The 16,056-nt window shown below is 37.0% G+C and overlaps 1 protein-coding gene across 1 annotated transcript in view; it reads right to left on the bottom strand.

Moving 5' to 3' along the window:
- The window catches only part of DOCK4 (dedicator of cytokinesis 4), a 152,198-nt gene that overhangs the window by 15,431 nt on the left and 120,711 nt on the right, over positions 1 to 16,056 (bottom strand). Inside the window, exons 39-45 of the mRNA XM_030469473.1 lie at positions 11,268 to 11,416; positions 10,162 to 10,248; positions 8,434 to 8,538; positions 6,068 to 6,209; positions 5,260 to 5,426; positions 3,887 to 3,973; positions 2,065 to 2,241 (exon numbers count right to left, since the gene is read on the bottom strand). Coding sequence (XP_030325333.1) covers positions 2,065 to 2,241; positions 3,887 to 3,973; positions 5,260 to 5,426; positions 6,068 to 6,209; positions 8,434 to 8,538; positions 10,162 to 10,248; positions 11,268 to 11,416 — 914 coding nt within the window. The remainder of the gene's footprint in view (positions 1 to 2,064; positions 2,242 to 3,886; positions 3,974 to 5,259; positions 5,427 to 6,067; positions 6,210 to 8,433; positions 8,539 to 10,161; positions 10,249 to 11,267; positions 11,417 to 16,056) is intronic.

Genomic DNA, 16,056 nt, shown 5'->3' with positions numbered 1-16,056 from the left:
AGTGGTTTTGGGATGAGATTTATACAGATCTGTAATATCACTCAGCTATTCAATAATCTAACTTTAAAGAAAATCAACTGCTCTTTGTAAAGAAAAACATTAAAAAGTCAGATTTTTACCAAATCCAGTACCATTCTTGGAATTTGGGGTCACAAGTAGCTGATCATTAAATTGCTTCTGCTCTTCTAGCACATGGAGCTAAAGGAGCTAAAAGCAATGTAAGGTACAGTACAAACTGTGGTTTGAGAGGTGTTAGTGGGCACAAGACACTTTTCATCCTTTTCCAGCAGTCTTTTGAATTTTTTTCAAAATTAGTCATTCAGTTTATAGCCATTTTTTAGCATGTATGAAAGTGCTGCATAATAACTGTTACTTCTGTTGATTTTCCTGGAATCTTTTCCAAGCAGAGCTTTAATATCTGCACTACCAGCCAAAATGCTGAATAATTAGATATTATTATCCCATTAGGAGAGGAGAGAAAAAAGGAGAACAAAAGGTGGACAAAAGAGAAGGGCAGAATCAAAACAGCAGCAACTGGCCAAAGGATGTTATTTGCTGGGCCTTAACACTCCTTAAAGATTGGAAGCTGCCTGAAGGAAAGGAAGATATCTGTAAAGACAAGGTCATGCTTACCTCAAGACCACAGACTCCAAGAATGACGGAGTTTTGAGTACAGGGCAGAAGGCAAAAGCAAGTGAAACAGGCAGAGAAAAATATTTACAAATGAGAGGAAAAGAAGGAAGGGGAAGAGCGAAAGGGACATGCAAAGAGAATGAAGGTGAAAGAGAAAAAAACCTACCCCAAATCTTACAACTATTGCTACCATCTTCAGTGTTTAAAACACAAACTGGTGAAAAGTCCTATTTGAGATATATAACAAGAAAGAGAGGGAGAAGACAGAAGGGAACGGAAAAATGAAGACCAGCTAGGAGACCCAGAATTGCAGCTAGGAACAGCAGCAAGAAAAGAGCAAACTAGAACCTTTAACATGCTTGTGAAGAGTGAAAAGCTATGCAGAGACACTGAACTAGCTCTGATGCTACTAACTAAAACCAGGCAGAGCTCTGACATGACTGTATTTCTCAAGGGAGTCCCTTTGTGGCACTTGACTATGCTAAACAGTTTTGGTTTTGTTTAAAAGCATCTGGGAAACATCAAACATGATACTACTTTGCTTTAGGCTCACAGTTTTCTTAAGGCTGCAGTTTTGATAAATTCTCACACTGTAGCAGTCTGTGTCTTGTAGTCCCATTTAAATGCAGGTTTACCCAATTTAAAACCAATGGGTGAACACTGAATCTTGCAGCCTCTGAGATAAGTGGATGAAATGTTACTGAACTTGACATTTTCAGTGGAGATGGAACAACCAGCAGTCTCAAGTATTTCATAAGATTATTAGGAGAAAGATCAAGCTGGGCTGAAAAAAAAATCCTTCTTTTCTTTTTACTGTGGTTTCAATGTTTCACAGAACTTTGTGAAAACAGCATCTCGAACATTTAAGGTTCTTCTAAGGTGATTCAGAGAGTATAATAATAGGAAACAACTTCTGGGAGCAAATGCAGTTTTAGCCATTGCTTAATTTTATGTGTTCTTTCTTCCTTGATTTTTTCCAGAAAACAAATTCCCTTAAAACTTAGAGAAGAAAAAGAAAAATATGATTCAAGATAATTTCTTGTTAAGAATTTTATAAATATGAAAATTAGAATCTCAGCACACAAAAGTAAACCTGCTGTTCAGCCAGAAGTAGCTCCTGACCTAGAGTATATTACAGTAATGTAGTTACAATTAGCTGTTTCATCAAAAATCCTCAACCAAGCCACTACAGAATGCAAGGTAATTGTGAACTGAGTCATCACTGGAGTAAGTTTGTGATTGTTTCATTAAAGCTATACATATTTAACATTATCTCACCCAAAACTACAATACGGGTATACTTAAAACTATCACTGATATGGTACTTTCTGTCCTAAGTTCATACAGAGCAGCTACATCTGTACAGAGAAAGAAATCAGTAAGAAATTATGGTAGGAGTATTTTTTAATAAACATAAAATAAACTGCTTACCTCTTGGTATCTTGCAACTCCACCATTAACTGCTGCATCAATGACTCCATTTAGACACATTGTGAGAGGGTTAATATTCTGCATCTGTCTAGTTTGACACTGACTGATCAGTGTTCTCAGCTGCTGGTTCTTATTTTCTAGGACTTCAATAGCATTCTCAAGGGGACTCATTTCCACCTGAAAGAGGAGTGAGAAACATTGCAAATATTCCTAATCTTCAGTTGAAAATACATTATGGGTAATTTTTTTATTTCTTAAAATAAAACTATATCATTCTACATTTGGGAGTACTGGGGCACTATTTACTATGTGAATTTTATCACATAATCGAGGACCAAAATAACCAACAACCTTTCCTCTCCTGTGGATGCATTATCTGACCTTGAGAAATACTCAGCCCTTGCTGCAGAACACTCACATACTTCATCTAGGGATGGAACTCCTGGAATTCAGGACTAAACTGTCCTTGGTAACTTAACCTAAATTGGGCTTGAGGTCAGGGAGGGCTTCATAGTGCTTATGGGTACACAGCAGGGCTTAAGTAGGGGCAAGCCAGTTGACCTACCCACAGTAGTATCAACAACTAGACATTATGGATGAGGAGTTTGGAAGTAAACTATGAGTTAAGATGATAATCAAATTATAGACAAAACCAATCCTTGAGCAGGATGTGCTCAAGGTGAGGAAGATTTTCTCACAGGTAGCATGAGCTGCAGGAAAATCAAAATGCTAAGCTATGGGAAGAGTACAGACCTGCAGTTGCCATAATTTACCATACATAACATACAGCAGAAAGTGAGTGATAGTATACCCAGGAAAAAATATTACAGTTAACTTTTGGAAATGGAGGCTATAATGGTAACACAATGGTAAACTGAGGATCTTCATGTTAGGGGTCATATTAACCTCATTAGGACTCAACTAACAAAACTGTCACACACAAATGTTTTAATTTTAGTAAATTCCATTTTGGTTTTCTAGAAGAGAATATCAGGATGGTGATTAAATGACATCTTGCTGCTATCATAAAAGAAAAACACAACAGAGTTTTGGAGAAAATCAGTTGTACAATGGTATCCCTATATGAAATGGGACTATTGAAAAAAACTAGCTCTGACAGGAAGGAAACTAATTACAGATGCCCCACTCCTGGGCTCAACAATTGATGGATTATTTAGAGAACTTTATAGGAGGAGCACTCCCCCAAATGCATTTGAAATGTATTTAATTATTTTCTGAGTAATATAACAAAAAGGAGGGAGAAGAAATTACAATGTGTCAGTACAAGATTGCTAGAGTAGACCCTACCCCAGAGGTTCTGCGTGGGCATGCTTCCCCCCACATGCTGAGAACTAGGAACTTCAACAGAGTTCTAGGTAGACTCAGAGATACACCCACATGCCATTTATTACAGTACAGGAACCTGGGGAATGTCTACTTTTCAGGAATACTGACAGATATGTTAAGCTCTAGTTATTCTAAGTATTAAATATTACAGCATCCTGAATTTTAAGAATGTCATTTGCTGCTGATATTAAATATTGCTTTTGCCTGCCCATTATTGCTCTCAACACCTTTTTCCTCAACTGTTTTAATGAATCACAGGGATAGTTGGTTCCTTCTAATACTTTTAAAGAGAAAGCAGAGAACTCAAAATTTCCTAAAAATAAAATATTCCTAAATAATTCTGTTGTACCCAGCTTCAAATCTTCTTCAAAGAAATTAAACATGCATGATAAGTCTTGAAGTGGTCCATCAAATGATATATGATTAAGGAAGAAAACCAACCCACAATACATAGTGCAAGGAGTCTCATACTCACTACTTCACGTTTTTCCACTTCAAACCAACGAGATATTCCAGGTAAACTCTGCACCAAGATCAACGTAGTTCTCTCCACCCATAAACTCTACAATACACAACACCAATTAATTTCTCTAATTTGCCTCTCTATTTTTATTTTTCCCCAGTTTTCTTTATGATTATCTTCATCTTAGTATACTTTACCAAAATAAAAAGCATTAACATCCATATTTCTACTGCAATATCTAGAAAATATAGATAATTTTCTACCTATCCCAGAAGCCTAAGACACTTTTCTCCTAACTACGACCTACTACTATGCAGTAACTTCTTCTCATTCTTCACTCTTAAACGTGGTTTTATTCCATATCATGTGTTGTTCCCTAGTCTCTGGAAGTCCCTCACAATTAAAATAGCATTTTAGTATTTCCCTTCCACAGTAACATCTGAGAAGAGGGAAGAGTTCAGAAGCAGAACTCACAGATCACACAGAGTGATCAACTCTTTTCTGTGAAGTCCTGCTGGAGATTTCACAGTGCATGGCTCCAATGTACCACTACTGTTAAACACTTTGTGCAAGAAGGTTGTAAGATGACAAATTAACTCATAGGATAGTACCTACACAAAATAAATATAAACTGTATAATTAAAGTAAATTCCTAAGCTTTAATTAGAGGGCAAGAGTGACCTAATTTAGCTAATTTATTACCCTTCGCAGTTCTTTTCTCTAGCTTTATAACAAATTATTGGATAATTTTCTTCTGTACTGAATACCAGAGTATGTTCTGCATCAGGATGTTTATAGTGGGTCAAAAATTAAATACACCAAAAGAATGTAAGATGAATTTTCAGTGTGACATTTTTATTAGAAGGAACAGAAGTCATTTACATATTAGGGAAGGAATGATTACTTTTCCCTGAGACAATCTCAAAGTTCTGGGGTAGTTTTCAGTCTTGGTATCACAGGAAGAGAACATTATAGTGATGTTTAGTCAGAACTGTCTCCCCTGGCTCTAGGGAGAGATAACTTTTGGAAGTCCTACCCATACCTTGGATTATCTTAACAATGTTTTCCTGTCTGCCTTGTAAACTTCTCTAAAAGCTGTTCTGCTGTCTCCAGTTCTGCCTTCTATGTATCACTGATGCAAAAACAACTGGAAACATTTTTCTTTCCTATTCCCATATAGGAAACATTCCCATCTCCCATTTATTTTTCAAATAGAATGAGAAGTGAAATAATAAGACCTGAGCTACCACCTCCTTTAGAGAATGTGTTATACCACACTCGCTTCAACAATAAAACTGTAGATGATGTTTTAATAAAACAACTATTGTTAATGCTACAAATAAATCCATAGGCCCATCAGCTCAGGAAAGGGCATGGTACTTTACCTTGAACTCATTTTCCTTGTCCTTGGTGCCTTTGTGAAAAGGCCTGTCGTAGCGGAATCGCCAGATGTGATTTACTTTGTAAAAGCTCTTGATGTTATCAGGAATGCCATCTCTTTGCAGGACTTCCTGGTTTTCTGGAATTGGTGTCACTGCATAAATCTGCAAATCTGTTATGTAAAGAGTTAAGGCTATCTCACTTCATTCAAATTAGCAAAGAATATTGATGACAGAAGACAGAGGAAAAACTGTTTTAAAAAAAGAAGTGTGCATCACAAAATGCTTCTGGACTATTACAGGCTTGGGAAAGGAACCTGAGAGATTTTTAAGGGTTTGGGATTTCTTTGTACTGTTTTGTTGAAATATTCAAGTTTGGTTTTGAAACTGAGATACTTACATAGAATACTTACTCCCTTTACAAGGAGTAAAGGGATTTAATTAAGTATATTCTTACACACAATATGTCACACCATGCTAACATTATGTTGTATTGTAAGAATTTGAATTACTGTAACTTGAACTGATACACCATTATCACAGTGGTGAGTGTTCTGCAAGTTTGTGGGTTTTTTTTTTTGGCTAAAGTAAGAATCTTAATAACCCACCAAGGAATTTTTACATAAAACCAACAATTACACAAAAAAATTCCAAACATAATAGAGTGACTGGTACAAATTGCAGGGAAATTATCACCTACCATTAAATTCAGTGGAGGCAAACAGTGCCTGAAATGGGCTTTAGGTGTACCTACATTTTTTTAAAAGCAGGAAGGATGTAAGTGCAGTGTGCAGTTTTGTGATTATGTGGATACACTGTGCTTCTGCCTGGAAGATGGTCTCATCTGGTTGGTTAGCATGTTGCATAGCAATGGCATGTGGGAACTCATTCAACATTCTCTGCTGGAAGGCCTCCAGCCTTTCGTAGTCATGTCCTCGGCAAACAAATTCCTTATTCTGAGCAGAAAAAGAAAAAAAAAGAAACAAAACCAAGAGGATTATGTGAAATTAATTATGTGAAAATAAATGGGTACCATTAGATAGATCCAAAAACCTTGCTCTTAAATATGGACTTTCTGGGAAATTTTTACATCATTTTAAGAAAGAAGAAATAAGAAACAAAAAGCAAGAATGAAAATAAGAAATCTGGAAAGATTTTAGAAGAAGGAAATGTTACCATACAAAGTATGTTTTACTCAAAGGCCTGGAAAAAATGAATTATTAACTTAAACCTCTAATAAAAATCTAAAGGGACAAATTGTTCTTAGTTGATATATTAGCAATATATTTTAACCCATCTAAAAATGTAACAAAATTATAATGCAACACACAGTGAAGACAAATAAATGGGCTGAAAGTCCTTTCCATTAGGAACTAGGAAACTTTGAAGTTCCACAATTCTGAAGAAAAACAGTGTTGTAAGAAAATGGTAGAACGTATTCCATTTGTCTTATCCTCTATATGTTTACCAACTACCAGCCTGCTAAATTAAAATTATTCAGTTTCTGAAATATGAAGTAAAATAATACCCCTGGATTCAACATAATTCCTTTTCCTGGATGTCCACTATGAAGCTGCACCATTATTTCCCTGAGACTGTGCAACATGAGTACAGATACACACACATCCTACACTAAACATGCAGTGCCTGGATTTGGAGCACCCTCTGGAACCAGTCACTGACTGTGTTGGTGCTGAGGGCTTCCTGGTGCTGTGGACCTCACCTTTTGGTTCAATTCTGCTTGCAAACATTTGAAAGAAGGAAATACCTTCACCATTTTTCTCAGACTATTAAATGAATTTCCTTTTAAAATCCATATAAAATCTATATTAGAAAAATCTAAAAAATCATTACAAATGTGTTCCTCTTGAGGCAGGTTCAGATAGAAACCATTGCTGTCCTCATCATGTCATGTATCCTAACAACAGAGATAGGAAGAATTTGGAGAGCTTGGACTTTCACAGAAGTTGCTACAAGACATCAACTGCTATAGTGTTATTGTGCAACTACAAATTAAGATGTGAAAGCTCTATTCTTTATTCCTTCTCTTGCAAACACAGCAAGACTTACACACTGCTTTGCCATAAAAAACTTAAGTCAAATTTAGTAAATTCTGAGGTGTTCCTTGTTGGTTTTGCAAGCATAAATCTGTGCTATGTACATTTAACTTGGAAAATACATGAATATTTCCTGCACAGATGCATAAGCAGTGAAAGTACTGCACTATTGTGCAACTTCTTCCAGTACTTTTACTTCATCAGTTGACATTTAGTAACCTAAACATTAAATTATTTCTAATTAAGGTTTTAAATCTTTTTTTTCAGATGACTAGTAGGTAGTTTCAAGAACTATGTGCCCATCAGACTCTTTTTGTGCACTGCTTTTAAAGGGAGGAGCTTCATCCTACATTTACCAATTTGAATTTGTCAGTTTCCCCACTACAAAGGCAGAGAAAAATCAGCTTCTTTTAGGCCTCCAGCATAGAAAGGATGTTCTTTTCTCACTTGTTTGAATTACCATAGGAAGAGGAGTTGGATTATGACTGTAGTGGCTCCATGAATAACAAGGATTCTTTTCTCATCCCAAGGTGACAGTCAGTGCAGCTAAATCACTGCAGACTGATGAAGAGGGGAGCAGAGTAAACACTACCAACATTTGCATGGGCACTTCAGTCATTCAGCATCCAAGATTAATGTTCAAGAGTAACTTTATGTATCTTGTCAGCTTCAGTACGTTGATAATCAATGAAACTCTGCACGCTGAGTTTCTAAGGTCAAAAAAACTGGAATGTGGGAATATAATTACTTAAATGCTAAGTAGCACTGTCCCACGGCCAATGGATAGCACTTCAGCCACCAGCAGAAGCACAACAGGATACATGGAACTAACATGAAAAGAAGGTGCTTCTCTGTGGAATTGTATAGGTGCATGGTTTCCAACATAAACATGGATATTAAGTTCATGAGGGACTCTGGAAGCCTAGCATTTGTTGTTAGACAGGACCTTTTCTTAATCCTGAAAACATAAGGATATTTCATCAATTACCAGAAAGAATACCATATTTCTCATAGGATAAGAACTTGTATAAGGTATTATCAAATTCTCACATAGAGAAAGTGACTATGAATGACAGCATGAATTCCAGAATTAGTCCATTCTGTTTATTTTCAATTCACTTACCCTCAAGAAGAATGGGAACTTTTTCCCATAGAATCCAACTCTGAAAAATTCTGGCTCTAAACGTTGTTGATCCATAATTTTATCATACAAGGATGCTTCCATCATCTGGGTGAGATGAGTAAGAAATGCAATTATTCTTCTTTGATAACACATTTTTACTGTAAGCTATCCCAAGCACACTGCTCTGCTGTATTGGAATTGCAGTGCATCCCTGAGCAACCAGGACATACAGAAGTCTCTGACCACATCAGATTAGATAATTATACCCCTTAATGACCTGAAAGTTTCCAAGAATTACATAAAAATTATTTTAAACAAATTAAAGGGTAAAATATTAGATTAATAATATGCATAGCCCTTTAATGAGATGGAAGTAACAGAAATGCAGTTTGAGACATCTGACCCAGTAGTCTGCTAATCATCCAAACACGTGGCAGTAATGTGGTCAGTTTAGTCAGGAAAATCCGATTTTCATATTCAAGAGAGTTGTGTCCAAATCATATCAGATTCACATGATTTAAGTATCAAATGTGAGTTCCTTTAAAAATCTTACAGTAGCAATTAACATATTTTTGATCCATATACCCTACTTTAATTTCACTCAAAACACTGACACAAAGTGAACTTCATGTCAAAGTTCTGTTTTGCTGATGATGTTTCAAAGTATTCTCTGTTCTTATTTTTTAATACTGTGAAAAAACCCTAGTATTAGCCCTATTCTAGGCAATGCAGACAGTTATTCAATCCATATATGATATCAATAGCTGCCTAGTTATATTGCTATGAGAAATCCCTACAGCTCGATTTTGGGATTAACAGAGGTGGCACAGATATAGTAGAAGGGTATTTCTCAATTCAAACACAAAACATATTAAGTACAGTTAATTAAACATGCATAAACTAATTATTTTATTCATGTACTGACAGTCAGTTTGCTTTTGCTTATAGGATTCTGCCTTTGGGACATCTAAATATATCTGGAATAAGCAGATCACAGGGAGCACTGCCACATAGCTCTGTGTTGAGAATTTTGTGTAATGCTGTTAAGCAGCTCTGGATTAAGTGTAAGTCAGTCCTAGCAGCAACCATCCTACACTTACAGAAAATTAAAAAGGAAACTGTAACATAAAACTGAATCTATCAGGAGTAGATAAGAAATGGGAAGACTGAATAATCTTTAAAATACTTAAAATCTTTAGAAAGTATCAGAAAGAATGAAGAGAGGAACAATGCTCAGAGGGCTAAGAAAAATGAGAGAAAAGAGGAAGTCTGTGCCAGGAAAGATTAATTTTGGATATACAATATTAAAATAACTACATTTTTAAGCAGTTAATAAAAACATTGCTTGTTGCAAGATACTAGCTTTTAAGTACAACTGCAAAGATACATTGCTGCTCCTAGCTAAGGGCTGCATAGACCACATTCCTTGGATAAACCATAGGAAGCCAATTAAACTGAATTTGTAATATAACTTTCCTGAATAAAAGGCCACACAAAAGGTGAGATGCAGAGGTATAGATATTCCAAGACTGTTTATCTTCCCATTTTTCTCCAAAAAGCTCACACTCCTTTTTTATAAACTTTATTACAGAAAAACCCCAGAATAAGGTCTGCAAGCCAAACCTAAGGACTATTCCACTGAAAGCTCAGTTTTCAAGGTAATATTTTCTAACCCAAACTAAAAAGCTTCTGAATCTCTGATTGATTAAAAATACTCAGGTACATTACCCTCATCTTGCTGAGGTTTCTGTAGTCATAGTAGCTCTCATACTGTTCTGCAATTTTCCTGCATAAGATAATGCCATTTTCCCAACACTGCAAGCAAGTAAAAGATTTTCAGTAATTTCAAAGCAACTGTTTGACAGATTATGATTTATTAGTAATCCATTCTTTTTATACTAAGCCATACTTCCAGTAACTGAAAATACTTTAACATATTGTCCACCAGACATACCAATAACTGCTGAGTACTAGTGATGAATTCTTTGAAGGATCAAATATATTTAGAGCCTTACTTAATAAATTATTTTTACAGAACGATCACTGTACAAGACAGAAGTCATTGCATCTTGTTTGATACTATACTTAAGACTGAAAAAAAATTTACATTTAGAAATTGTATACTTAACATATCCTCCTTAAGTTTAGTAGACAGGAAAATATTTTGGTGCACCATCTAAGTTAAATTTATAAGCTGATTACAGAATTAAAAAAAAATCAACATAACTTCGATTACATTTACTAGGCTTACATAGATATTACACTAGCTTCACAAAATTGTACCAAATTGCTTATTTATAAGCAAATCATTACATACAGTGTATACAAAATTTTAGACTACAGTGTAATTACTCCTGCTTAATTCAGAATAAGCATTCTCAGTGATGACAATTAACTGCCATCCCCCAGACCCATTCCTTTATAGAGATTCTGCAATTATTTTCCTAAAAGATACAACATGATTTAGAGTGTGCAAACATAGTTTTTATAATCCAGACCCCTAAATTTTTTCCTCACTTGGTCAAGTGGAATTTCATCAGCTTTATAGGGCTCATTTTCATCACCTTTAAAATGGGGAGAAATTATACTATCTTTTATAAAGTATTATTGCAGTTACAAAGGGAATTGCTACACAAATGTAAATTATTCTCACATGTAAGTGTGGAATTTCTAGCATAAAAACAGGACTGAGAGAAACCTACTGTGTTCATAAGTAAAGCTTGTTCAGGCAACGGGAAACATTTGCCTTGCGTATGAGATGAGACTGGAAGTAATGTCCTAAAATGAATAAACCATCCTTTACAGATCCACTCAGTAAACCAGGACTATTTTACCTTTCCCCTATCAAAGTTTTGAATGATGGTCAGATGGAGACACTCTTTACGTTGCCACTCTGTCTGCATGGGGTAGTTGAGAAATTCTCTGAGCGGCCGATCAGACCACTCCAGCAGCTCGTCGTACAGCAGGAGTGTGTAGGCAGCCTCTACAAGACAAATTACGGCTCTTATAGTTTGTACTTACAAACACCAAACACATAAAACAGTCAAACAAAGCAGAGAGAAATGTGAATACTCTTGAGGAGATGCACCTTTTTAATGGGTAGTTCATTGAGTTTCAAGTATGAAGCAGATGGCAGTGCTGGTTTTGGACAGTTACTATATACAGCTATAACAAATTCAGCTTGCATTTTCAGACACTATTTAAAGTGGAGTCAATGGGACAATTTTCCTGGAGTCTGACAATACAAAAGGGGACAGAAAAACTTCAAAATAATTTCCTACTTAGCCATAGAATTCCCTACTGCTAAGGAGAAACTCACAATAGCTCTGCTCTCTCAACAAGACAATGAGGACCAGAGGATGAGGAACATCAGCAGAAAAAGAGGAAAGAAGATAGACAATGCTGGGGTCACAGTCCAAAATTTATCAGAGGTGGGAGGGGAATGGAGGGGAAGATATGTGCTTTCTAGAATCCATAGAAAACAGGTCCCTCATCAATGAATCTAAACACTCTACCATAAAAAATAATTTAGAAGCGAACACACAATTTTATTATTTTTAAAATTAAAATTATTTTTCTTATTTTTAGAGTTGAAGACAATCAAACCTATTACTGCTTTCTGGTCAGAGAACCAAGTAGTAATATTTGGAACATCAGTACAAATTACCTGGGAATATAAAAATTACTATTTTTACTTTGATTTAAAGAATTTGCAAGAAACAGTACATTAGAACTAGCATTAAATGAATCTCCCTGTTACAGTCAAACTTTAGGCAATTATGAAACACCAGAATTACTGCTAGTTATGGCAATTCACTTTGTGTAACTGTGCACACACTTTATTGTTTTCTGAGTTAGTTTTCCCACTCTGTTTTTCCTCTCACAGGACTGCTTTGCGTGAGTGAATGAGTACAAAGAAGAGCCATGCTCTGGAGATGTACTGCACTGGAGAAAAAAGGTGCCTACTAGACTTATTTTATTGCAGATTTTGTTGGTTGAACATAAGACAAAAAATAACTAGGAAGTAATAAAGTACTTTTTATGCTAAGGTAAGTTTGCCCCAGATAATCATATCCTACTTCTGCCTCTGTCATATGAGTTCCTTTAAGACAGATGCCTTAAACCATACCAAACTGTACAGAATTTTTTTCTAACAGTAGCATTCCTCTTAGGCATCCAGCTTAAGAACTTGGGGATGAAAAACCATCACTGGAGCAGATGTTTGTGGGAGAGTATACTTTGAATCCAAATGTAACATGCTATGCATGGTGCAAAGATTTATGTGCTGCTATAGGAACGTGCAAAGGAGACTGAAGTGACACAGGCAACCTTCATTCTGGCATCACACAGCTTTCAGGCTGCTTGGATGGTAGCAGCTCATGGTTTCAAGCTACAGCTTGGTACTCAAAACTTGCAGCATATTTATATACTATATATAAATATATATATGTACATATATATATATATAAAATCCATGAAGTTGATAACAACAAATCACTCAAGATCATAAGGAGGCAAAAGGTAACAGGGAAATGTCAGGATAGCTCACTGTGACCTTTCTGATGTGGCATGCAAGCCCTTTGTTTTAGCAGCTTTTGTCTGCCACTCCAATTTCATATATTTTTTTAAAGTTATCATAAATGTATGTAGAAGGTTTCTAAAACTAGAATGGCCATAGTGGATATAACCAGTCTGGCTGAACTGGGAGACTCTGAAAGAAATTAGGATTAAGAAGAGGGCCTATCAATTATGGAAAAAAGGGCTAACTTCTCAAGAGGAATTTAGGAATATAGTCAGATCATGTAGAAAGAAAATCAGAGAGATAAAAGCACAACATGAACTGAATCTTGCTACTTCTGTGAAGGACAATAAGAAATGCTTCTACAGATATATCAATAGCAAAAGAAGAGGCAAGGAAAACATTCATTCTGTACTGGACATGGGTGGGAATATAGTTATCAAAGATGAGGAAAAGGCTGAGGTATTTAACACCTTCTTTACCTCAGTTTTCAACAGAAAGACAGGTTATCCTGTTGACAGCAGGCTTCTGGAGCCTATAGAAGGTGACAAAAATCTAAACAGCCCCCCTGTAATATTGAAGGACACAGTCAGTGACCTCTTGAGCTGCTTGGACCCCCACAAGTCTATGGGACCAGATGGGATCCACCCAAGGGTGATGAGGGAGCTGGCAGAAGAGCTCGCCAAGCCTCTCTCTATCATCTACCAACAGTCCTGGCTCACGGGGGACATCCCAGACGATTGGAAGTTGGCGAATGTCACGCCAATCCACAAAAAGGGCCGGAAGGAGGACCCGGGAAACTACAGGCCCGTCAGCCTGACCTCAGTGCCTGGCAGGGCAGGCACTTTGGCCACAACAACCCCATGCAGCGCTACAGGCTGGGCACAGAGTGGCTGGAGAGCAGCCAGGCAGAAAGGGACCTGGGAGTCTGCATCGACAAGAAACTGAACATGAGCCAGCAGTGTGCCCAGGTGGCCAAGAAGGCCAATGGCATCCTCGCCTGTATCAAAAACAGCGTCACCAGCAGGTCCAGGGAGGTGATTCTTCCCCTGTACTCAGCACTGGTTAGGCCACACCTCGAGTACTGTGTCCAGTTCTGGGCCCCTCAGTTTAAGAAGGATGTAGAGGTCCTGGAACAGGTCCAAAGGAGGGCAACCAGGCTGGTGAAGGGACTCGAGCACAGGCCCTATGAGGAGAGGCTGAGAGAGCTGGGGCTGTTCAGCCTGAAGAAGAGGAGGCTCAGGGGAGACCTCATTGCTGTCTACAACTACCTGAAAGGAGGCTGTAGCGAGGTGGGAACTGGACTCTTTTCACAGACGACCTTCAACAAGACAAGAGGACACAGTCTTAAGTTGTGCCAGGGGAGGTTTAGGTTAGATATTAGAAAGAATTTCTTCACGGAGAGGGTGATTAGGCTATGGAATGGACTGCCCGGAGAGGTGGTAGATTCTCCGTCCCTGGAGACATTTAAAAAAAGACTGGATGTGGCACTCAGTGCCATGGTCTAGCAACTGCTCCGGTGGGTCAAGGGTTGGACTAGATGATCTCTGAGGTCCCTTCCAACCCGGCTAATTCTATGATTCTATGATTCTATAAGGACCAAAGGGTCCCTCTAACCCAGAATTCCCTCCCTGGCAGTGGCCAGCATGCCAAATAATATATTGATACATCTGGGAGAGTCTGGAACTACTGGCTGTACACCAAAATAGTAAGGAGAGATAAACATGTGTGGGAAATTAAATTTATACAGGAAAAATTCAAAAAACCAAACATTTCTAAGACGGATAGATACAAAGACAATCTCACTACACTTCCCAGGTGATTGATGGGACACAAGAGAAATCAGTGCATTTATGTGCTTCACCCTCAAGTGAGTTATATTTATACTTGCAACTGAGTGCTGTGTAAAGAAAGATCTGAAGCTACATTTTATTGATGAGGATACTTTTTTTTTTTTTTAAACCAGAGGATTATTGGAAACAGTTCTGTAAATCATATTATGAAAGGAGAGAATTTTAAGGACAAGCTGACTTCATCCCTACGATGAAACTATGCAGTTAGTGAACTAATGGAGCAAAATGTAGGAATTCAACAGAAGCAGCAAACTTCTTTTCTGGCTTACATGTACTTTAAATCAGATTTACAAAAGATCTATGTTCCTGTCACTGACTGACTGATAAGGCAGGGCAATGGACTAAATAGGTCTGTTTTCTAATGGAAAGACTGTCTTTATCCCAGTACCATGAGTGTGAGACAATGCTTCCTTAAGGCTCTCATGGAAAGAAAAAAAAAAAAATCGAAGTGATGGAATTTACCATGGCAAGGAATGTTAAAATCACAGATGTTAATAATTAATGCAGAACAAAACCAACAAAGTTCTGGAAATAAATTTCAAGCAAAATATTATTTAAAATAAGAATGGGTAGTAAAACAATTTCAAAAAACTAAGGTTCATATCACTGCTGAAGGTAAACTGGACACAGCATTGTTTAAAGAGTTACTAAGATCTGTTATGTAAAATCAGGAAATGAATAGTTTTCCACAAAAGCCAGCTGTGGCAAAGATACTATTTGATAATCAAAACTCCCTTGTGACTCAGTACTGCTAGGTCACACGAGGAAATTAAAATCTCTCCTTAATATTCCCTGCTATTTAGTCTACTCTTTAAACCCATGAAGTGCAAAAGGACTGTGGAAATACCATGCAAGGGATTTTCCCATGGATAGCAGAAAAGAAATTTGGTGTGGCAGTAAGTACCTGTAGCCTATTTCTAGTGACCCCCAGAGATCTAATCTGCCTTTAAGAGGGAAAAAAATCTGGGAGATTCTGGACACAAGCAGTTGCAATTGCAAGCACTGGGGAAAAGATGGAGGTACTGTAATGTCAGTTAAATAAGAATATAGTGATTTTGTTTTCTCAGTAGTTATTGGTGGAACCTACTTACCCAAATGAAGTGCACTTCATGTGGTATAAACAATTACTGTGCACATTATCTTGTTTCTACATTTAAAAGATGATGGTCAGTCCTAGCACTAAATTCACATCAAGAAATCTTGGATGATCATACTGCAGATGTCGTGTGTGAAAATTCAGAAAGACATCAG

Source organism: Calypte anna, chromosome 1 (genome assembly GCF_003957555.1).
Source record: "Calypte anna isolate BGI_N300 chromosome 1, bCalAnn1_v1.p, whole genome shotgun sequence".
Taxonomy (NCBI): Eukaryota; Metazoa; Chordata; class Aves; order Apodiformes; family Trochilidae; genus Calypte; species Calypte anna.
The sequence above is the reverse complement of the archived record's forward strand: the minus strand, read 5'-3'. Positions and strand labels throughout refer to the sequence as shown.